Source organism: Protomyctophum parallelum (genome assembly GCF_964188405.1).
Source record: "Protomyctophum parallelum genome assembly, chromosome: 6".
NCBI lineage: Eukaryota > Metazoa > Chordata > Actinopteri > Myctophiformes > Myctophidae > Protomyctophum > Protomyctophum parallelum.
In genome coordinates, this window is record NC_139701.1 from 20,376,162 (window position 1) to 20,397,809 (window position 21,648).

Below are 21,648 nucleotides of genomic sequence, written 5' to 3' on the forward strand. Positions count from 1 at the left end.
AGATCAACAGATTTGTTACATATTTATTGAATTAAAATGATTAAAACATTTGAAAGGCACAGTGAATAAATGCTCAACAAGTATGAACTTTGTTACTTCTCAGATTTCCTCTTAAAAAGGATGAGTTTAGCATGCATGTTTAACAATATAGAAAATACAATTTACTTTGACCCCAACTTAAAATAGGTTACATTTTCTCCATTAATATTCCACCACTGCAAACCCTTAAATATTTATTTGATAAAAGTAGTCTTCCCCTCCCTGATCTATAGAGTTCCATAAGTATAAAACAAAGTAAAGTCCATTCAAAACAAGGGAAAATAGCTATTCATCTTTCAATAAGGCACAAGTGAGTACAAAAAAAGAAAAATAATTCAACATAAAATTGTGGCCCAACTTCCTTAGTTATTTTGTTTTTAATCATGGTCCATTGTGGCACAAGTCCTAGATATTTCTGGCTGGTGCAAGGAAAGGTAATGACTATTTGGAACCGTTGTGACTGCTGGCAGGCGACGGAAACTAAAATTCAGTTACTGGCGAGAGATTGGTGTATAGGTGGTTGGAAACACCGGACGTGTTCCACCGGCATGTTCTCCCCGTCTCCTGACTTCAGGTACTTGTTCAGAATGGCAAAAATCTCATCGTTGATGACTTGGAACTTGCGGATTCTATCCACCATCTTCTTCAATGGCTGAAGGCAAAAGACAAAAGACATTTCTGTGTTGCAGCATTAAATGAGAGAAAGCATGGGATTGATGTTGGACATAAATATTTGCATTGCCTCAAGGGGGACAATAGAATATCCAACATGGAAAGATTCATAATGGGTGCTCTCGAATTAAGTGTACATATCTTTTCAATCAAATTAGTTTCCTCTTTTAACCAACATTCTCAATGTATGATTGAAATTGTTTGAGTGCTATGCCATGACAAAAGCCTACATCAATAAGTATGTCTATAAAATACCTTTTTCATGAAATCAATCATGAATCACTTTTAATCAATAAGTACAAAGACTCTTCAGCAAAATACAGCATGTATTAATTATTTTGCGTGTGCCAGTATTATATTTGGGTAGTCTCTCCTGAAGTGCCTAGGTATTATTCATTATGTTCACTAGAAGCCGTGTAATATTCAGCATAATGTACAGTGACACACTCACGTCAAAGTGAAGTCTTCTTAAGCCCGAGTTGTACATACAGTAGTTGCGTGTGGGTACTGCACACCGAAAATAGCTGATCTATAAGCCCACATTGCATTGCGCTTGCAATGCATCGACAGCTCGTAGATTGGTTGTCACGGTGAGGCACCCACGTGCAACCAAGTACAAATCATGCATTAGTAAGTTAGTATTACTACTCCGCCTTTCCTCAACTCACCACACTCTTGATGATCTCGTCCTTGCCGTCGTGCTTTTGCACCTTGAGGAGATGGTAGCTGAAGTCCAGAATGTCAAATCGTCTCTGCTGTCCCAGCAGGGCGATTATCATGCAGCCTGCCCAGTGAAGGCCATCCCCAAAACACTGCCTGAAAAGCAGACGGGTAAAATGTAACGTTTATGCACACGTCATTTATATAAGGCGCGTCAGTACAGGCCAGAACAGCTCTTGTTGAGAATTTAAACCAAAATATGGGGACTCACTCCACAGTAAATTCGTGTGCTCCCACTGGGATGCAGTAGACAAACTGCATGGCGCTCCAGAGACGGTGGAACTCCACGCACTCGTCCACGTGCATCACACCGTTGCTGGGCAGCGGGCCACGCCAGATGGGGTCCTCGAGGAAGCCTCGAACGCGTGTGAGAATGACCTCAAACATGGACAGGCCACAGCACAGACGCTCTTTGGTAAGCAGGTCACCCTCACGAGCAATGGCGATTTGCTAAAAGAACGAGAAAGGGTTGCCATTAGGGGGTGTAACGATACATTTTAACAGCGATACGATACATGGACGATAATTTGGTTCATTATGGCGATACAATCCGATACAATGATTTGAAAGAGATACAGTAACTATTTAAAATACATTAACATTATTTTAAAATAAGTAAATAAACCTTTAAAAAATTGCTAAATACCACGCACAACAATGTAGTATTATCTGCATAGCAAAACGATTCGATACCGATTATTTGCATTGCAAAACGATACGATACATAGTCAATGTTGCAGTTTTCATTTCGATATACTTCGATTCTTGAAATAAAAATAGATTTTTCGATACAGTTACTATATCGTTACACCCCTAGTTGTCATGGTTGGGAGATGCCGAGTTGCAGGTCACAACAAAATTGGTGATTGTGTTCTGACAGCACCTAACTTGGTCATCTTTCACTGCACACAAGACTGATTACAATAATGGCATTTCTGAAAACGCCTACTGTACCTGTGGGGTGCCGAGGCGCTCTATCAGTGGAACCAAGTGCAGGGCTGTGTATTTGGCCTCCAAACGTTTCATCTTGGCATCAAGACGCTCCCCCTCTGCGGAAAGTCAAAACCACAACACATTTCAGAGTACTGGAAATCTCTCCAGGCCATGCCATCTGACCAAGTTCAGCCCAAGAGCTGGCCGAAAGATGCTCTGAGAAGTCACCAAGAAGCCCAGGGTAAATCAAATAAAACAAATATGGGTTAACCGTTTGACAGAGAACGCTTGTTTGAAGAACAGTAGCACTGGAACTGTGTCTGGACAGATAAACGCAAGTTTGAATTATTTAACCAGTATCATGTTTAATTGGTGCAAACCTAAACCTTCCTTTGAATAAAACAACCTTATTCGGTGGTTTTACATACAATTGCTTGTGTTGGCCAGTTAACAACTTTCTGTGGTCATGTGGCTGTTAAATGTTTTCTATTCATTTAATTACATTTTAAACAAAAGCAAGCTCACATTGTTTGATGCTTTATTTGTACATGACTAAAAAGAACCAAGAGAAAAGGTATATGCAAATATAATGGAATAGGGGGAAAAACTTTTGTGATATCTACCTTTCACATGGACTCTGGGAAGAATGTTCTGGAAGGGTGCGGCATGCAACAAATCACAAACCTCCTCCTGGGACTAAAGATGAGACAAAATACAAAACCATTGGCATAATATCTTCTTTTGAGAGCATATTTCACTTCCATCCTTGATAAATGTGAATACATATCAATACTACAAGTAAGACGCGCGAACGCGGGAAGCGAACGCAGCTCGTAAATTGCAATAACAACAATTAGAATAAATTACATACATTTTTTTTATTTTTAGTTAGTAATTTTTTTAAGTTTTCTACTGTGTGTGTGTGTGTGTGTGTGTGTGTGTGAGAGAGTGTGTGTGTGTGCGTGTGTGTGTGTGTGCTACAGCTGCGCCCTCTGGTGGCGGGCGGGTGGTGTCACAGCGGGACAGACAGACACACAGACAGACAGACACACAGACATGATCTGCAGGGTCTCATAGTTAGTGCTCATTGCGTTTGCAATGAACATGTAGGTCTAAATTTGTGATATCAATCACTGCCACAAGATGGCACTGATAAGCCATACACTACGACCGTTTGCCTAGAATCACCTTGGTTGCAGCCTGCTATCTGCCAGTCGCCAACTAGAAACATTTGTCCATAAATACCGTTCAAATGAAAAATAAAACAACATTCCACAGTAATAGATGAAAATAGCCAGTCTAAAAGCTCTAATCGGCTATCTTCACTATCTACAGTAGTATCATGCTTGTAGAATGCAGTACCACACCGTGATACCAGGAATCTTTTGACGTGCACACGCAGGAACGGAATGGTGTGTGCGTGCACGCTAGAACACGTCCCCCTAGATTTAGTGTATTATAAAACAAATCTAATTTGTTTGTCGATTTGTTGGCATGAGAATAATCCCTCCAAAACCTTGTTTCTCGATTATTCGGTTAAAAGTGGGGTATTCGTTCTAAATATGTGTACATGCTCGGTTAATTTCCCAGCCCTAAATATGAGTCAATCACACTGGGGATTTTAAAATTCTATCTCAGCGAGGCTAGGCTGGGTTTGAGGAAGTACAAACCAGACTCTGCTCACTGAGCAGGCAGAACAGGAGGGCATTGCCAACTTCTCTCAGGTTCTGGAAGCACACCGTCTTCAGTTCAGCATATTCCACGATGTCCTTTAACTGGTGGTGAAAGAACTCCAGGATACCTGCATATGAAGGAGAGGGTGGTACAGCTGCATTAACCCACTTTCAACCTGGCATCCTTATTTCGAGCATGACCCCTTTTTTTCTTCTTTTGTTTTCTTCGTATTTAAAAACAGGCCCACATGTCCATACAATGTATATTTCATATATCCAGATAAGAGACCATAACTCTTTTTTACGGTAATAAAGTGTGTTGCTTTTAAACTAGACTGGCTGACTAGCTGACAACTTCCTTGTTCCATGGCAGACAATTAATAGGAGCATATATTAATAGGAGCATATTCTTTCAGTGTCAAACTGACTGGCCGTTGTAAAAAGGCACTGTAATAATAACTCATGAATGAGACATGCAAAATTAAAGTGAAATGACACCATAAAGCCACATGCCCCATGTAAAATAAATCAAATGCTTGAAGGCTTCACGTGCTATTAAAATTGATAGTGTAGCAGAAGCTGATGGCGCGCGCGCGCACACACACACACACACACACAGAGAAAAAGTCATCAACCCATTTAGACCCGAGTTAAAAACATTCACTTTGAAAGAATATATATTCAAAGATTTGCGTAACATTTTTACGATTTTTCAAAAATAGCAGACCTACAAGCTCGTAGCACGCCACTCGGTGGCGTGCCATGAGCTTGTAGATCTGCTATTTCTCAATAGCTAAATTATAACATAATGTTTAAAACACCAAAAGGGGTTCCCACCCAAAATGGGTTAATATAACGATCTCTAAAAATCGATAGTTGCAAGTGAAACCCTAATGTACAGTACATTGTCTCCTCTTTAGTTGGTGAACCATGTAGACTGGATATGCCGCAGTAAAAGTGTTTGAGCCGAGTTGACCTTTTCAATTAAACTTCTGATAGAAAGGGCCACCGCGTCACCCACCTGGAGAGCCGTACTCGTGGCGGGGAAGGCGGCATATCTTGGGCATCACCTCCATCAGGGTCTTCACATACTGCATGATGGTCCCCTGGAGCTGTATGAGAGGAAGAGGAGGGACCATTCATTTAGCTCCCTATCCTCAGCATCATAGCATCATCAGTATGTAAAAAAATTAAAAACAGATGGCAAAAACAGTCGATCTACAAGCTCTACAACTTTTCCTCTTTAGCCCTCCGTTGCTTCCCCTTTAACCCAATCTGCCACACCTGTTAAGCCATTCAGAACAGGAACCCCTTTGGTGTTTTAAGGATTATGTTATACTTTAGATATTGAAAAATAGCTAAAGTATAACAAAATCTATAGCTAAATCTACAAGCTTGTAGGTGCCGCGCTACGAGCTTGTAGATCTGCTATTTCTTTTTTTAATCGTGAAAATGAAAATGTGGCGCAAATCTTTGAATATAATATAATTTTAGTTCAAAACGTTCGCTCAGAGCGAACGTTTTTAACTAAAATCTTTGCTTCTGGGGGGTCACTGGAACAACGTATTTGGGTCGGCGCCCAATTACATATATTATTTTTGGGGGTCCTTGACATGAAAATGTTTGAGAACGACTGACATAGAAACATGGGTTTTGTCAGGATTTAGAAGAATTTGTAGAATCTTTTATCAGGTCAAATGGGTTAAACAGAAACGCAGTGCAGTTGCCAGAGATATGGGACAATTGAAAGAATAAATATCCATGGGCGCATCCATGTGCACATTGCGTGCACGTCAGAAAAACGCTTTTTTTTTATCTGAAAAAAGAAAGAAAATATATTTCTATTTCTTTTAAATAACACAACTTTACGTCTTGGCACAGGTAGGGTATGCTGCTTAAAACGTAACCCAACGTTCCTGGCACAGATTGTGTTACAATTTCAGAAATAGCACATCTTCAAGCTCACAAGCTGACATGTTGACTTGGCTGCTATGTCTGACTTCAGAGGATAAAAATATAATATTTATATGTATAAATATCGTGACATAACCCTGCTCAGACAGCAGGCTGTTCTTGCTCCCCTGGACGCTCCGTTGCTTACCAGGCTTTTGACGACCTTTAGCAGCTCCTCCATGACCACGGCGATGCCTTGGTAGCCCAGGAGACGGCACATGGCCTTGATGTGTGGCGGCCCGAGGAAGTTCCTGTAGAAGCCATATATGCTGCTGTACGCCAGGTTCAAGGCCTGCATTCACAGAGAGACATTGGGAGGGAGAGAGAGAGAGAAGGGGCGGTGAGAGAGTGAACATGAGAGAGCGAGGGATAGAAAGATTGAGTTTGAGAGTGAGAGGTTGAGAGTGAGACAGAGAGTTCTTTAAAAGTAAACACAGACCAAATTGACAGAACTTCGCCTGAATACATATATAGCAATTACTAGCTGCATCATGTCGATCTGACCGTCTACTAATACAAGTCAGGAACAGGCCATTAGCTAGGACTGCATTGAATACTGTACTCCCTTCCCTACAACCAATAAAGCAATTACCTGTGGAGAGCATTTTTTTTGTTCTCAGATCTCGTTATCTTTTCCAAACCATAAAGACTTATATTGTCTTGTTTTTTTTTTAATAATAATAATAAATCAAGAAAGGAGAGAGGAGATCCGCACACCGTTTTAGAAGCTCCCAAAATTATTTATTAACAACAGATCCGCTCGGCTATTTTGGGAGCTTTTAAAACAGTGTGCGGATCTCCTCTCTCCTTTCTTAGTTAGTTTTTGGATCCTGCAACCGTTGAAATGTGTGGATGTGCGTGCACCTCTTGACCATAATAATAAATCAACTAAGGGTTATTTCGAGTAAAACTTTTTTTTTTCTTAAAGTAATTCATTACATAAAAATAACAAAGTTTACAAAAACACACTTGGAATTGAGGCTGGTGTGACAAAGTTCGCTGTAATTTGCCAATATAGCGTCACTGTCGGACAGAAACCGTGTATACAATCTCACTACACCTTGTAGATCGCCTATTTCCATTGGAGCACAGGCTCAGTCTGTTTTCTATTTCTTAAAAAGTAACGGTTTTGGAAATAAAAGCTTTAAAGCCATATCCAGCATCCTCTCCAACAGAGCAACAGTCCCTGTCACTACTCCACCCACCTCCCTCCCTCCCTCCCTCCCTGCCAGGGTGAGAGTTGATGCAATCATACTCCTACTGTGTGGCTGTAGTGTAGGAGGAGAGACGAGGCAGTGACAGCGCATGGAGGAGACAGAGGCACGTTAACAGCGGGTCAGAAGAGGAGCGAAGGCTAACATGCCTCAGGGGCAATCACTGACAAGCAGAACCACCGCAGGACGCTGCGCGCCCACACCCGGAGCAGCCACCAAACTGTCACTCTAACCCGCCTGCTGTCAATGCGTTTCTCCTTGGTAAGTCCTCCCCTTCTGGGGTTGTTTCAGCCGTTTCTCTGAACTATCATTGTTGGACAGGAGCAGGAGTGCAGGTTATGGTTTAGATTGAAGTATGTTGTTGCATTTTCCCTATTGCTTGATAAATTGAATCAACATTTATTTAAAATAAATCTAAATCTCATTTAAAAACATGAACATTGAGATCTAAAAGTGATTTAATTTTTGTTTAATTCTGAAACTATAACCTATAGGTAGTACTGTACTGTAGGTACATGGTTGTGTGTAATACTGTGTATTTCATTTGAACAGGTTCTCAGAAATATAGAAATAGAAAAGTAATTCCTTCATACCATAATAACCATATAGATAAACCATATTGCTTGTTCAATTTAATCCTCCAACCCACTAAACCCAACCAAATTAAGTTTGTACATGAAACCAATTTAAGCTACGTGTGACTTAGCTGTGTTGCAATGCACATCGCAATGCCGTCTGCATGCTCAATTCAGATGAATATCAGCACTGACCTTTTGCACAATGGTCATTATTTAACAATATAAATATACACATTATATTATGTCACCCTTATGTTTTGTTAGAGTGGTTGTAAGCTGTGATCTTCCGTGTCTCACAGAAAATAGCCAAACTACAATCAGCTATTTACTGTACGAGACACCAGTACACAACTAATAAGACTTTTCTATTTCCCTGTGGGAGTCGACATTCGAATCAACATCTACACATCATGTAATCAAAGCAATTTCCGTTTCTCTCTCTCAATAACACACACACAGCTCACGACCAGGACAAATCGAAGGTGTAGAAGAGAGACAGATCGCAAGAGAAGCCAGTCCGCCATGGCGGGTGTCAGCGTCTACAACATCTCCAGCACATCGGCCGGGGTGAGCTTACACATTTAAGTTGACCATTCATTGTCACACAAATAATTGCGATTAATGATTTAATTGGGGGGGGGTTGCCTTTTAGGCTTCGTAATAAAAGAAGTGCACAAATATAAGAAGAAATCAGATTTTACTCTGATAAGCCCAGCCAACCAATGTGCTGTTCTTACCTCGCGCTGGTACACTAACGTCTCTCTAGAAGCGTTAATATCCCAAACGAGAGGCATGCTGAAGTCAGAAATGAAGACAGAACATTGCAAAAAGCAGTTTCTTTTTCTCTCTTTTTTATATAATAAAAAAAGATCAAAAGACGCCTATACACGTCATTAGCACGCCATGGTTTTGATATAAAAGACATGTAGGCAAAAAAAAAAAGAATACAATTAAGGTAAAAATAATTGCGATTAGACGATTATGTAATAATTCATAATTGTGACAACCTATAGGTGAGCTGGCCGTCGGCCCCCACCTGCCTGGACACCTTCTACAGCGTGATGTACGACCCCAACTGGAGCAGCCTGCTCATGGTCTACAAGTAATTCATTACATAAAAATAACAAAGTTTACAAAAACACACTTGGAATTGAGGCTGGTGTGACAAAGTTCGCTGTAATTTGCCAATATAGCGTCACTGTCGGACAGAAACCGTGTATACAATCTCACTACACCTTGTAGATCGCCTATTTCCATTGGAGCACAGGCTCAGTCTGTTTTCTATTTCTTAAAAAGTAACGGTTTTGGAAATAAAAGCTTTAAAGCCATATCCAGCATCCTCTCCAACAGAGCAACAGTCCCTGTCACTACTCCACCCACCTCCCTCCCTCCCTCCCTCCCTGCCAGGGTGAGAGTTGATGCAATCATACTCCTACTGTGTGGCTGTAGTGTAGGAGGAGAGACGAGGCAGTGACAGCGCATGGAGGAGACAGAGGCACGTTAACAGCGGGTCAGAAGAGGAGCGAAGGCTAACATGCCTCAGGGGCAATCACTGACAAGCAGAACCACCGCAGGACGCTGCGCGCCCACACCCGGAGCAGCCACCAAACTGTCACTCTAACCCGCCTGCTGTCAATGCGTTTCTCCTTGGTAAGTCCTCCCCTTCTGGGGTTGTTTCAGCCGTTTCTCTGAACTATCATTGTTGGACAGGAGCAGGAGTGCAGGTTATGGTTTAGATTGAAGTATGTTGTTGCATTTTCCCTATTGCTTGATAAATTGAATCAACATTTATTTAAAATAAATCTAAATCTCATTTAAAAACATGAACATTGAGATCTAAAAGTGATTTAATTTTTGTTTAATTCTGAAACTATAACCTATAGGTAGTACTGTACTGTAGGTACATGGTTGTGTGTAATACTGTGTATTTCATTTGAACAGGTTCTCAGAAATATAGAAATAGAAAAGTAATTCCTTCATACCATAATAACCATATAGATAAACCATATTGCTTGTTCAATTTAATCCTCCAACCCACTAAACCCAACCAAATTAAGTTTGTACATGAAACCAATTTAAGCTACGTGTGACTTAGCTGTGTTGCAATGCACATCGCAATGCCGTCTGCATGCTCAATTCAGATGAATATCAGCACTGACCTTTTGCACAATGGTCATTATTTAACAATATAAATATACACATTATATTATGTCACCCTTATGTTTTGTTAGAGTGGTTGTAAGCTGTGATCTTCCGTGTCTCACAGAAAATAGCCAAACTACAATCAGCTATTTACTGTACGAGACACCAGTACACAACTAATAAGACTTTTCTATTTCCCTGTGGGAGTCGACATTCGAATCAACATCTACACATCATGTAATCAAAGCAATTTCCGTTTCTCTCTCTCAATAACACACACACAGCTCACGACCAGGACAAATCGAAGGTGTAGAAGAGAGACAGATCGCAAGAGAAGCCAGTCCGCCATGGCGGGTGTCAGCGTCTACAACATCTCCAGCACATCGGCCGGGGTGAGCTTACACATTTAAGTTGACCATTCATTGTCACACAAATAATTGCGATTAATGATTTAATTGGGGGGGGGTTGCCTTTTAGGCTTCGTAATAAAAGAAGTGCACAAATATAAGAAGAAATCAGATTTTACTCTGATAAGCCCAGCCAACCAATGTGCTGTTCTTACCTCGCGCTGGTACACTAACGTCTCTCTAGAAGCGTTAATATCCCAAACGAGAGGCATGCTGAAGTCAGAAATGAAGACAGAACATTGCAAAAAGCAGTTTCTTTTTCTCTCTTTTTTATATAATAAAAAAAGATCAAAAGACGCCTATACACGTCATTAGCACGCCATGGTTTTGATATAAAAGACATGTAGGCAAAAAAAAAAAGAATACAATTAAGGTAAAAATAATTGCGATTAGACGATTATGTAATAATTCATAATTGTGACAACCTATAGGTGAGCTGGCCGTCGGCCCCCACCTGCCTGGACACCTTCTACAGCGTGATGTACGACCCCAACTGGAGCAGCCTGCTCATGGTCTACAAGCGGCGGAACTTCCTGCATGAGGAGCGCATCCCCGCCAGCCAGACGGCCACGCGCCTCTCCAAGCTCGTGCCGCACACCACCTACTTCCTGTGCGTGACCTGCCAGGCGGCCAACCCGGCACGGGAGCAGTGCCAGGTGTTCACGACGACTAAAACTAAGACTACATATTGACAATTTCTCGTCATTTCTCAATGTTTTTGGCTGGGGACCCCTAGTGGAAATGCTTTGGCCATGTATCGCGACCCCTGCCCCGCCGCCCCTCCCCACCCCCAATACAAATTCACTGCTACAATAACCTTAATAATAGCGAAAATACATCATAAATAAATACTGAAACGGTGAAACCAGATATAATCATTAAGGAAAGTTTATGCATGCACTATGTAAACTCTTAATTTCCATTATTCAGCTGCAAAATGGACCTCCCCAAAATAATTTGGCAACCCCCCCGGGGGGGTCGCGAGTCTCAATCTAGTAATTTGTTTACTCTGTGCAGAAATGGTTTAGTTATTTATTTTCATGCCGATTCATACTGGTTGTCAATGTAAGTACATATCAATTAAAACTAGACTCAAACTAAAACATTTCAGATGACAAAAAAATAGGACAAAAAATTAATTGGATAATGGATATTATTTTTTTAAATAAAAACTAAATCCAAAATCCTGCTGTCAAAACTCAACACCACTGCAGGTGTTCAGCACACTGAGCGACAGCGGCGACGAGGCCCGTGACGGCGGTGTGGGCGCGGGCTGGGAGCTGGCCCTGGGAGTGTGGCTGGCCAGCAGCCTGATGCTGCTGCTCATCACCGGCGTGCTGCTGTGGAGCTGCCTGTGCACCGTCTGCCCCGGGGCGGCCGGGGGGCGCAGCGGCCCGGGAAGCCCCCTGGACCGCCACCACGCCGGGACCACCAGGTCTGTCACCATTAACACACATTTAGGTTTGAACATTAATTGTCGCACAAATAAAAATGGCGACGATTAATTTGCTTCGATTTTGCATTGGAAGATGAGTAGAAATTTCCGTTTGCCTTTTAGACTTTGTAATGAAAAAGTGAACGGGGCAGATATGACGAAATAACTAGGGGTTACGTATGTAACCTAGGTTCTATAACAGCGAGCAAGGCTGCTCACTTTTTGGGAGTTGACGCCCCCTGGCGTAAACACAGAAGCACTACAAATAAACTCACAGACTTTAGGCTGGGACTTTAGACGTGATGACGTTGAAGACCCCGCCCGCCGGGTGCACCTTATAAGCGTGCCTCAGCGTCACGTCTCCATTCGATAACAATTGTTCTCTTCTCAAGCAATCAAGAAGGGAATCCTAGTGAGCAGCCTTGCTCGCTGTTATAGAACCTAGGTTACATACGTAACCCCTAGTTCTATTAATACAGCTTCGCAAGGCTGCTCACTTTTTGGGAGACTTCATTAACTCCCTTATTGTCATCACGAAGTCTGGACCCCTAGGGCCCGTACCTTTATCTGTGAGCAAAGGACCACAGTACGTCCCTCAACAGGACTACTGCACCCCAACGGGAAGGCCAATCAGACCTAAGTCTGCAATGTGCCTAAGAGGGGCCGACAGAACAACCGTCATAACGCCCTGGAGAAGACCAACGTCCCCCGCGGGGAATCAAGTCTCTCCACCTAACTGGAGGCCACGCCCAGGACCGCATGCGCCACTGGCGCTGCTGTCACATCCAGTCTATAGAAGGTGGCAAAGGTGGAAGACGACGCCCAACTCGCAGCGGAACAAACATCCTGAACAGAGACCCCCCTACAGAGGGCCCAGGATGATGCCATACCTCTCGTGGAATGTGCTCTCAACCCTACGGGAGGCACCATATCCCTACCAGAGTAGGCCCGCTCTATAGCCTCTACGATCCACTGGGAAAGCCTAACCTTTGAGATAGGCAGTCCCACAGTCTTGGGATCCCAGGAGACAAACAGTTGTGTAGTCTTCCTCGTCACCTTAGTCCTGTCCAAATACAACCTCAATGCCCTTATCGGACAGAGGTTATGCCTCCTCCTATCCTCCTCAGAGGCAAAGGGGGGCGGACAGAACGCCGCCAAGTCCACCGGAACCGGGGCAGCTAGGCGGTTCTTAGGTAAAAATGCCGGATTGGTCTTAATGACCACCCTTGCATCCCCATTGAACCTCATGCATTCCGCACTCGTGGACAAAGCATGGATATCACTGACCCTTTTAGCGGTCACCAAAGCTAATAACAACGCTGTCTTCAGCGACAATAGCTTCATACTCAAACCCTCCAAGGGCTCAAACGGTGGCCGGGACAGAGAGTCCAAGACCAAAGCAAGGTCCCACGAGGGGACCAGAGACTTGGTCACCGGATGAAGGTGGCTAGCCCCCTTCATGAACTGGCGCACCAGCGGGAGCTGGCCCACCGTCTTGTCCTCAAACCCGATGTGGCAGGCTGAGATAGCAGCCAGATACACCTTGACAGTACTAAAGGCCCTGCCTTTGTCTAAGAGATCCTGGAGGAACGACAGAACGACCCTTACTGGTGCTTGAAATGGCACGACCTGAGCCGGTGAACACCAGTCTTCAAACAACCGCCACCTCATATCATAAGCATCCCTGGTCGACTGCGCCCTCGCACACTGAATAGTGTCGATGACGCTCTGGGGAAGACCCTCCGCGCCAAGATTCAACCTCTCACGGGCCAAGCCCAGAGGTCTAGATCTTCTGGCCGTGGGTGGAATATCTCGCCTCCCGCCTGGGTCAATAGGTCCCTGCGCAACGGAAGCTGCCAGGGCCGACCGTACAGGAGAGGGACTATGTCTGACCTCCAAGAGCCCCATCCTGGGGCCACCAGGATGACTGACAGGCGCTGTGTCCTCACCCTCTCCAACGTGGGAAGGATGAGAGACAACGGGGGAAACGCATAAAGTAGGCCCTGGGGCCAACGATGCGCCAAGGCATCCAAACCTAGCGGAGCCGTCCCTGCTATGGAGAAGAACAGAGGACACTTGCTGTTCTCTTCCGACGCAAACAGATCCACTCGTGGCTCGCCGAACCTCTCCCACAACTGTCTGGCCACTGTTTTGTGCAGTGACCAAGCCGCATAGAGGTATCGGCCCCTGGACAACAGATCCGCTCCCGTGTTCTGGAGTCCCGGAACGTGGGAGGCTCTGACCGAAAGAAGGTGCTCGTCGCACCATAACGTCAGTCTGTGTGCTAGCGCATGCAGTTTGGTGGACCGTAGGCCCCCCTGCTTGTTGATATAGCACATCGTTGTTGTGTTGTCCGTCCTGACCAGGACATGGGAACCGCTGATGAAACGTTCGAAATGTTGTAAGGCCAACATTACCGCCATCAGCTCCAGGTAATTTATGTGGGCAGACCTGATGCTGCCACTCCATACCCCCCTGGCCGTCCTGCCTTCGTGGGTGGCACCCCACCCAGACAGGCTGGCGTCCGTCGTGAGTACTTTCCGGGACACGACCATCCCCATACTCACGCCTTCCGAGAGGAATTGAGCGCCTCTCCACTGGCGTAATGCCTCGAAGCAACCCACCGACACGTTCACGAGCTGATGACAACGGTGTTGTCTTACACCCAGTGACTGCATCCACCTCTGAAATGGTCTCATGTACAATCTGCCTAGCCGAACAACGGATATTGCAGAGGCCATGAGACCCGCCAATCTCTGACAGGTTCGGAACGGGACCCTGTTGCCCGTCCGAAACAACGCCAGACACGACTGAAAAGAGCGGATCCTCTCGTCGGATAGACGCGCCGTGAAAGACACAGCGTTCAACGTCATGCCTATGTAATCTATCGATTGCGTCGGCACCAACACGCTCTTGGCGTAATTTATGCTGAAACCCAGAGACGTCAAGTGATCTACCACCCAACTCGTGTGTAGTCGCAGTGTTGACGCAGAGTCCGCATAAATCAGCCAGTCGTCCACGTACATTGCTATCCGAACGCCCCTCTGACGCAGCGGGGCGACGGCTGCCTGTGTACACTTCACAAAAGTCCTTGGACTCAGTGACAGTCCGAACGGAAGGACCAGATATTCGTATATCTGTCCCTTGAAGCCGAACCGCAGGAATTTTCTGTGTGGTGGGTAGATGGGAATGTGGAAATACGCGTCTCTGAGATCGAGAGTTGTATACCAGTCCCCTCGACGCATCATGCGCAGCAGAGCCTTGCTCGTGAGCATTTTGAAGCGAAACGCTTTCAAATAGCCGTTCAGAGCCCGTAGGTCTAGAATGGGCCGCATGCCCCCCCCTTTCTTCTTCACGAGAAAGTAGCGGGAGTAAAACCCGGTGTTGCTCTGCTCCATGGGCACCACACGTATAGCCTTCTTCTCCAACAGAGACGTTATCTCGCCCTGGAGAACCTCGGCTGCCTGACCACTCGCTTGCGAGAACAGAACGTTCCCACAAGTGGGAGGTCTTCTGGCAAACTGTAGTTTGTAACCCTTCGAGATGGTGTTCAACACCCACGGATGAACACCACAACGATTCCACTCCTGTAGACACAGTGCCAGAGGGGTTGAAGCCAGCTCCGCACCTTTTTGTGGTGGAGCGGCGCCTCCTTCGGTCAGAACCCGGGCCTGGGGCCTCTGTCCTGCAGTATGGACCTGGGGCTCTGGGGCTGTGTCCACGGCAGTTACACTTGTATTTCGGCCGACAGCCCTGGGCCCCCTCGAGGGCCCGGGCTGCTGGCCCATCCCCTTGAGTTTCGAGTGACGATTCAAAAGACCGGTTCTCAGTAGAGAACACTGCTTTATTAAGAAAAGTGGTGGCACGGAAAAAACTGGAGAGACATTTGTTCCCAAGAAACAAGTCCTCTTTCCGCCTACACCAAGCGCTTCCGGCATGAGGCCCGTGGCCACTATGCTGCGCTTCAGAGAAACTCGGGGAAGGGTGGGGGAGACAGTGTCCGATGTCTCCCCGTGGGGCAGGTCTGGTTATTTCGCCTTCCCGCCAGGTGGCCCTCTTGCCGTGGCCCCTTTGCGGGGGCCGCCGGCCGGAGAAGCCGAGGGGCGCCTGGGCCTGTCGGTCTTCTTGCGGCTGCGAGGTGGGCGGGAAGCTGAGGACGCCGCTGACGGAGCCCTCTGAGCAGCGGGGACCTTGAAGGCGCTCCTCCTGGACCTGGAACGATTGTCCCTGTCCATGGTGCGCTCGTAGGTCGGCCTGTAGGGCTGAGCCTGCTTGGGTCGTGCTCCAGACGCCGGGAGACAGGCGCCGATGACCTCCGTGTCATTCTTCGTCTGTCCGTCGCGGGAGCGCATCTCCTCGAGCATGGACGCGAAGAGTGTCGATGTGGAAACTTTCTGTTTCAGAGGGGTACGTCCCACTTTGGGGGACAGCTCCAGCCACCTGGCCCTCTCGAGGACCAGGAGTCTCGCCATAGTTCCGCCCACCATCTCTGTCTGGGCCTGAGTGAGACGGAGGAGCTCAAGGTGCAGGCGCCTCAATTCAGCCATGTGGTCGGGGGTAGGCTCGTCTCCCGCTTCCAACAGGACATGAGACGCGGACCCTTGCAGAAGGGTCGCGGCGTTCAGTGCTCTGGCCGCAGTTGAGGCGCACTTATAGGCAGCCTTATTAATTTTGGAGTCGTCCTTGTCCGAAGGCAAGGAGAAGTCCGGGTCCTCGTGGAAGACATTGGGGTTGACACCCATGAGCCACCCGGCAAAGGACTTGTCCATCGGCGGCATGGCCTCGAGGCCAAGCTGCCGTTGTCCCGCGCAGTCCAGCAGCTTCATGCCTCCGCCCAGGGAGGCGGAAGCCGAGTAAGGCTGTCCCCAGGACAGCATGAGGGATTTCAGGAACCCGTCATCGAGGGGGATCTCAGCCTTGGCCTGGGACTTCGCTGGGTTGCCTTGAATCTTCTTGCGAAACTGTTCGCATAGGGTGTCCTTAGCCACCGGAGGTTCAAGACTGGCCGGCCAGGCCAGACCACAGCGGATCGTGGCCTTCTTGAACAGATCGACTATGTCAGTGTTGTCATAGTGGAGCTGCGGTTCAGCCGGAGCAGCTGGAGCCGTCGGAGCTGCAACGGTGTCGGCCGATGCAACTCCAGCAGCAACTGGCGCTGCAATGGGGGCGGCGACAACGGCCGCTTGAGCGGCCATGACGACCGGAGGCGGCTCTGCCACCTCGGCGTCGCTCTCGTCGCTGCTCTCCCCATCATCCTCCCCCTCGTCGGAGGTGTAGGAGGATGCTGAGTCCTGAGGTGAGGACTCCCCAGAGTCCATCTCAGCGTTGTCCACTCTTGGAGCCTGCACCACGTCTGCGTTGTCATCCGCGAGAATGACAACGTCGGGGGCGTCGGGGAGTGGAGCGTCCATGTCGGCGGACCACTGCCTGGCTCCTTGTCTCAGAGCGTTGTTGTAGGCCCTCCGTGCAATAGATGTTGCAACGGCGTGGGCCGCGTCCGCTAGGGCGCGACGGCGTCGACGACGGGCCTTGGTCGGAGACTCAGACATCTTAGAAGCTAAGATGCACGTGGAAGCAAAAAACAAGGCAAGAGGGGCCGAGTTTAGCAGGCAGCCACGAAATCCGTGAACAAAACAAGCTACAAACAAGGCTCGCCGGTTTAAGAACCCGGGTTACGTACGTAACCTCCAATTCTAATAACCAGTCCTACAAGGCTGCGTGCCTGTAGGCGCCGAGTTGGTAGGTTGTCACGTTACAGTGATGCAGTGGGTGTTGCCACTCACTGCATAAGACGCCACGTGCGTGTGGAAGCTGAGAATAGAGCTATTATTAGCTTCTATCAGAGACGTCACACAGCGTGGAAACCAAACAGTATTATCACTAAGTGCTGTTCAGGTTAGTAGGCAGCCACGTAAAAGTGGAAGCTAGGACAGGGCTATCACTAGCTGCTGCGAATGGATCGTCACTTTTTTCTTGTAAAGCCAAGAAATACGTGGACAAACAAGCCACAAACAAGGCTCGCCGGTTTACGAACCTGGGTTACGTAAGTAACCTCAAATTCTAATAACCAGTCCTACGAGGCTGCGTGCCTGTAGGCGCCGAGTTGGTAGGTTGTCACGTTACAGTGATGCAGTGGGTGTTGCCACTCACCGCATAAGACGCCTCGTGCGTGTGGAAGCTGAGAATAGAGCTATTGTTAGCTTCTATCAGAGACGTCACACATCAGAGACGTCACACAAAGTGGTGGCCAAACAGAAATATTACTATATCCTGCCTAGGTTACCACTCCGTCGCGGGCTTGAAAAGCCGCGAGACGTACGCGTGTCGGCAGGGGCGTGCTATTAATAGCCGCCGCTAACGCCGCCGCACGTGTGGAGGCTAACAAAGGGTTGCACCGCTCGTAGCTCTTCACACGCACACACGTTCGAGGGCCACGTGGTCGCGGGCTTGTGAAAGCCACGGGACGTATGCGTGGAAGCTGAAAGAAAGCTAAGATAGCTTTATCAGACCGTCACACAGCGTGGAAGCTCAAACAGAATAAAAGTATGCTGCTCAAATCACCGTCGCGGGCTTGGAAGAGCCGCGTGACGTAGTGTGTGGCTGGAGCGAGCTGTTAGTAATCACCGCTAAAGCCGCCACACGTGTGGAAGCCAAGGAAGGGTCGCGTGCCGCTCCCGGCTCTTCACACGTTCGAGACAGAATAAATTAAGCTGTTCAAGTCACCGTCGCGGGCTTGGAAGAGCCGCGGGACGTTGTGTGTGGCTGGAGCGGGCTGTAAGTCACCGCTAAAGCCGCCACACGTGTGGAAGCCAAGGAAGGGCGCGTACCGCTCCTGGCACTTCACACGTTCAGGACCTTTAGGTCCGTGAAAGTTTGTGTGGAAGCAGAAACCTGGCTGTCGCTAGCCACGGTACAGACCGTCACACAGGTAATAAAGAATTACCTCCAAGTTAATGTTAACTTAGTTAAAGAAAGTGGACTCACCGACTTTCTTCCTCTTGAAGCCTCTGGGATAAGCAGTTTCCGCGGTACCGAGAAGGCTTCTCGTCCTTGTGGAAAAAATCAGATACTCATCCGTGAGGGAGACTTCGTAGCGCCGTGTTATACACGTGAGAAGAGAATAACGAATGGAGACGTGACGCTGAGGCACGCTTATAAGGTGCACCCGGCGGGCGGGGTCTTCAACGTCATCACGTCTAAAGTCCCAGCCTAAAGTCTGTGAGTTTATTTGTAGTGCTTCTGTGTTTACGCCAGGGGGCGTCAACTCCCAAAAAGTGAGCAGCCTTGCGAAGCTGTATTAATAGAACTGAAATATATCAAGAAATTACTGGAATTTTGTATTGTATTACAACAACAACAAAAATCGTAAATACTAAATAGCTGATCTACATCACAAAGTGACACATTGTAAACTTGTAGAACTGCTATTTCTGCTATTTATTTAATCACGATTCTGTACCAATTGTGACAACCCTAATACCTCCAGGTCTGATTGCCTCTCCAGCAGCAGTAGCAGCGACTGTGACGCCAAGCAGGCTGTCACCCAGACCGCTGGCCACGTCATCGCACAGGGCCAGCTGTTGAGGTCACCCGCTAAGCCGCCCGATTCAGTCTGAACTGGCTGAATCAGGCTCACGCTAGCATATTTAAAATGTTATTTACCGCTGAAATCCCATTAGTTGCTATGCTAAGTTGACGTGAAAATGTGTTTTATTTTTTGGGATTTTCACGTCTTGATTTTATTATTCTATAAATTCCACACAACCTTCTTCGTGGCACAAAATATTTTATTTATTTATTAATTAACAAAATTCCGGTAATATGACTTTGGTCGAGGCCGTCCCCACCTACACGGAGGGCAGCTGTGGCTCAGGAGGTAGAGCAGGTCGTCCAATGATCCATGGGTCAGCGGTTCGAATCACGGCTCCTCCTGTCTACATATCTATTTAAAGCGCCTTGGATAAAGGCGCTATATAAATGCACCATTTACACCTACCTTATTTGTTTACTCTGTGCAGAAATGGTTTAGTTATTTATTTTCATACTGGTTGTCAATGTAAGTACATATTTGTAATACGTAGCAAATGCTTGCCTTTGTAAAACATGACTAATATACTGTACACTGCCACAGATGTGTTCACCAAACAGATAAACATAATTAAAAAGCCTTTGTGTTACTGGAAAATAAAACATGTAATGTGGATGACGTGTATTAAACATGTAAGAAGTTTACAGACCTTTGACCCATATAGGTACTGGGGCTGTGCATTGGGGGGCTTGTCTCTCTGGAACTCCTGTGAGAAGGGCAGCACCGTCCGAACAAACCTAAAGACATGAGAAGAGATCATGAGAAGATTATGTTGCAGGGGATGATCCCCAGAGATCATTAAACAAACACAAAAGAAACTCATTGATTGATTGTTATCATTTATAGTTATTATATATACTCTATAAGCCATATCTCCAAAACTGGTGGGTCAAACTGAACAACCAATATGTCAATTTGAAGCTATGATTCCCTGCTTTGATATGAAATGAAAAAACTAAAATTCAAAAAAATCCAATGGCAGTCTCCCAGTCAAACTTGGTCACATATATTAGTGTGGGCAATGTCAGCCTGATGTAGCAACCAGGGCCATGAATCATCCAAGTATTGCATCACTTTCTGCTGTAGATCTGAAAAGACTAGACATGAGAATGTGCGGAAAAGCTTATTTTTTTTCCCTCACTGGAGTGTCCTTCAGCAGCCATTGAGAACGGCTGCATTCTTTAGTCTTTATTCCATGACAAACAATACATATTATAGCACAACAGAATAAAAATAACACTCACAATAAAACATGTACAATCTTGCAAAAATTACATTCATAATACAAATACATTTAAGACATTAAAAGTACAGAAAAATAAAAACACTAAACAAGACAACCCCTTAAATGATGTCAAATAATTCAAATAAAGAAATTGGGGTAATTGATCAGGTGTCTTTTAAGGAGCCTCTTAAAACTAGCCTTAGAGAGTTACCGTGATTATAGTTGGTAACGTGTTCCATATTGAAGTTAACATGCAGCGGAAGAAAATCAGTGTAAGCTTTCACACTTACTGGGGTTTTTCAACCATGTTCAAAGTGGTTAAGGAGAGTTCTGCTAAGCAGAGAAGGAGCAGTGAATATTCTGGGAATTGACTGACCTGTTGGTAGAGCCATTGTAGCAGTAGTTGGGCAAGAAGTCATAGTTGAGCTCCCAGAAGACGTGGAGCGTTATCCTGCCGTAGGGGGCCGACACGTTGTGGTTCGCCTCGCGGAACATGGCGTCCATGCTGTCCAGTGTCAAGAACTTGCTGAGGAGTTTGTGGGTCATTCGGTTGATGTCCAGAAGACCTTCCAATTCCTACGACATGGGAAAGAAAAGTGATTAAAAATAGAGGTGTCAGGAAGACACAAACAAGCAACTCCAATGGTTACTGTGGCTCAAGGACGACGAACAGAAGGGCACATTTGTATGCCGTGTGTGTGCGACTGTGTGTGTGTGTGTGTGTGTGTGTGTGTGTGTGTGTGTGTGTGACTGTGTGTGAGTGTGTGACTGTGTGTGAGTGTGACTGTGTGCGCGTGTGACTAGGTAGGTGTGTGTGTGTGTGTGTGTGTGTGTGTGTGTGTGTGTGTGTGTGTGTGTGTGTGTGTGTGTGTGTGTGCACGCGTGTACACTCTGAACAGAAAAGGAGGAAGTTATGTTATGCGTATTGCGTACCATGATGGACGTGAGGTCCTCACTCTCAAAGCGGTTGATGGCCAGTTCCAGAGACTTGTAAAGCGCAGCAGACACCCTCTGAGTGAGCAGCCTGTTGAGATCGATGGAGCGGCCTAGGAGCTGAGGTATCATCATG

At 46.3% G+C, this 21,648-nt stretch overlaps 2 protein-coding genes across 3 annotated transcripts in view; one reads left to right on the top strand and one right to left on the bottom strand.

Moving 5' to 3' along the window:
- Positions 1-5: 5 nt before the first annotated feature.
- Positions 6-21,648, bottom strand: part of cyfip1 (cytoplasmic FMR1 interacting protein 1) — a 44,851-nt gene continuing 23,208 nt past the window's right edge. For both annotated transcript variants that reach the window (XM_083767292.1, XM_083767293.1), the window contains exons 21-31: positions 21,513-21,632; positions 20,956-21,155; positions 20,004-20,091; positions 6,139-6,282; positions 5,059-5,149; positions 4,035-4,165; positions 2,988-3,060; positions 2,386-2,480; positions 1,643-1,881; positions 1,380-1,527; positions 6-691 (exon numbers count right to left, since the gene is read on the bottom strand). In XM_083767292.1, coding sequence (XP_083623418.1) covers positions 527-691; positions 1,380-1,527; positions 1,643-1,881; positions 2,386-2,480; positions 2,988-3,060; positions 4,035-4,165; positions 5,059-5,149; positions 6,139-6,282; positions 20,004-20,091; positions 20,956-21,155; positions 21,513-21,632 — 1,494 coding nt within the window. In that variant the 3' untranslated portion in view covers positions 6-526. The remainder of the gene's footprint in view (positions 692-1,379; positions 1,528-1,642; positions 1,882-2,385; positions 2,481-2,987; positions 3,061-4,034; positions 4,166-5,058; positions 5,150-6,138; positions 6,283-20,003; positions 20,092-20,955; positions 21,156-21,512; positions 21,633-21,648) is intronic.
- fndc9 (fibronectin type III domain containing 9) lies at positions 8,870-19,391 on the top strand. Its single transcript, XM_083766402.1, has 6 exons — positions 8,870-8,884; positions 9,232-9,432; positions 10,209-10,316; positions 10,763-10,987; positions 11,546-11,766; positions 19,253-19,391. The coding sequence occupies exons 2-6, from the start codon at positions 9,418-9,420 to the stop codon at positions 19,380-19,382; spliced, it is 699 nt and encodes a 232-aa protein (XP_083622528.1). The 5' UTR covers positions 8,870-8,884; positions 9,232-9,417; the 3' UTR covers positions 19,383-19,391.

Excerpts from the sequence above, each read along its gene's own strand:
- fndc9 (XM_083766402.1), top strand. Across the intron at positions 10,317-10,762 it reads TCTCCAGCACATCGGCCGGG|GTGAGCTGGCCGTCGGCCCC; the intron begins GTGAGCTTACAC and ends GACAACCTATAG. Across the intron at positions 10,988-11,545 it reads CGGCACGGGAGCAGTGCCAG|GTGTTCAGCACACTGAGCGA; the intron begins GTGTTCACGACG and ends ACACCACTGCAG.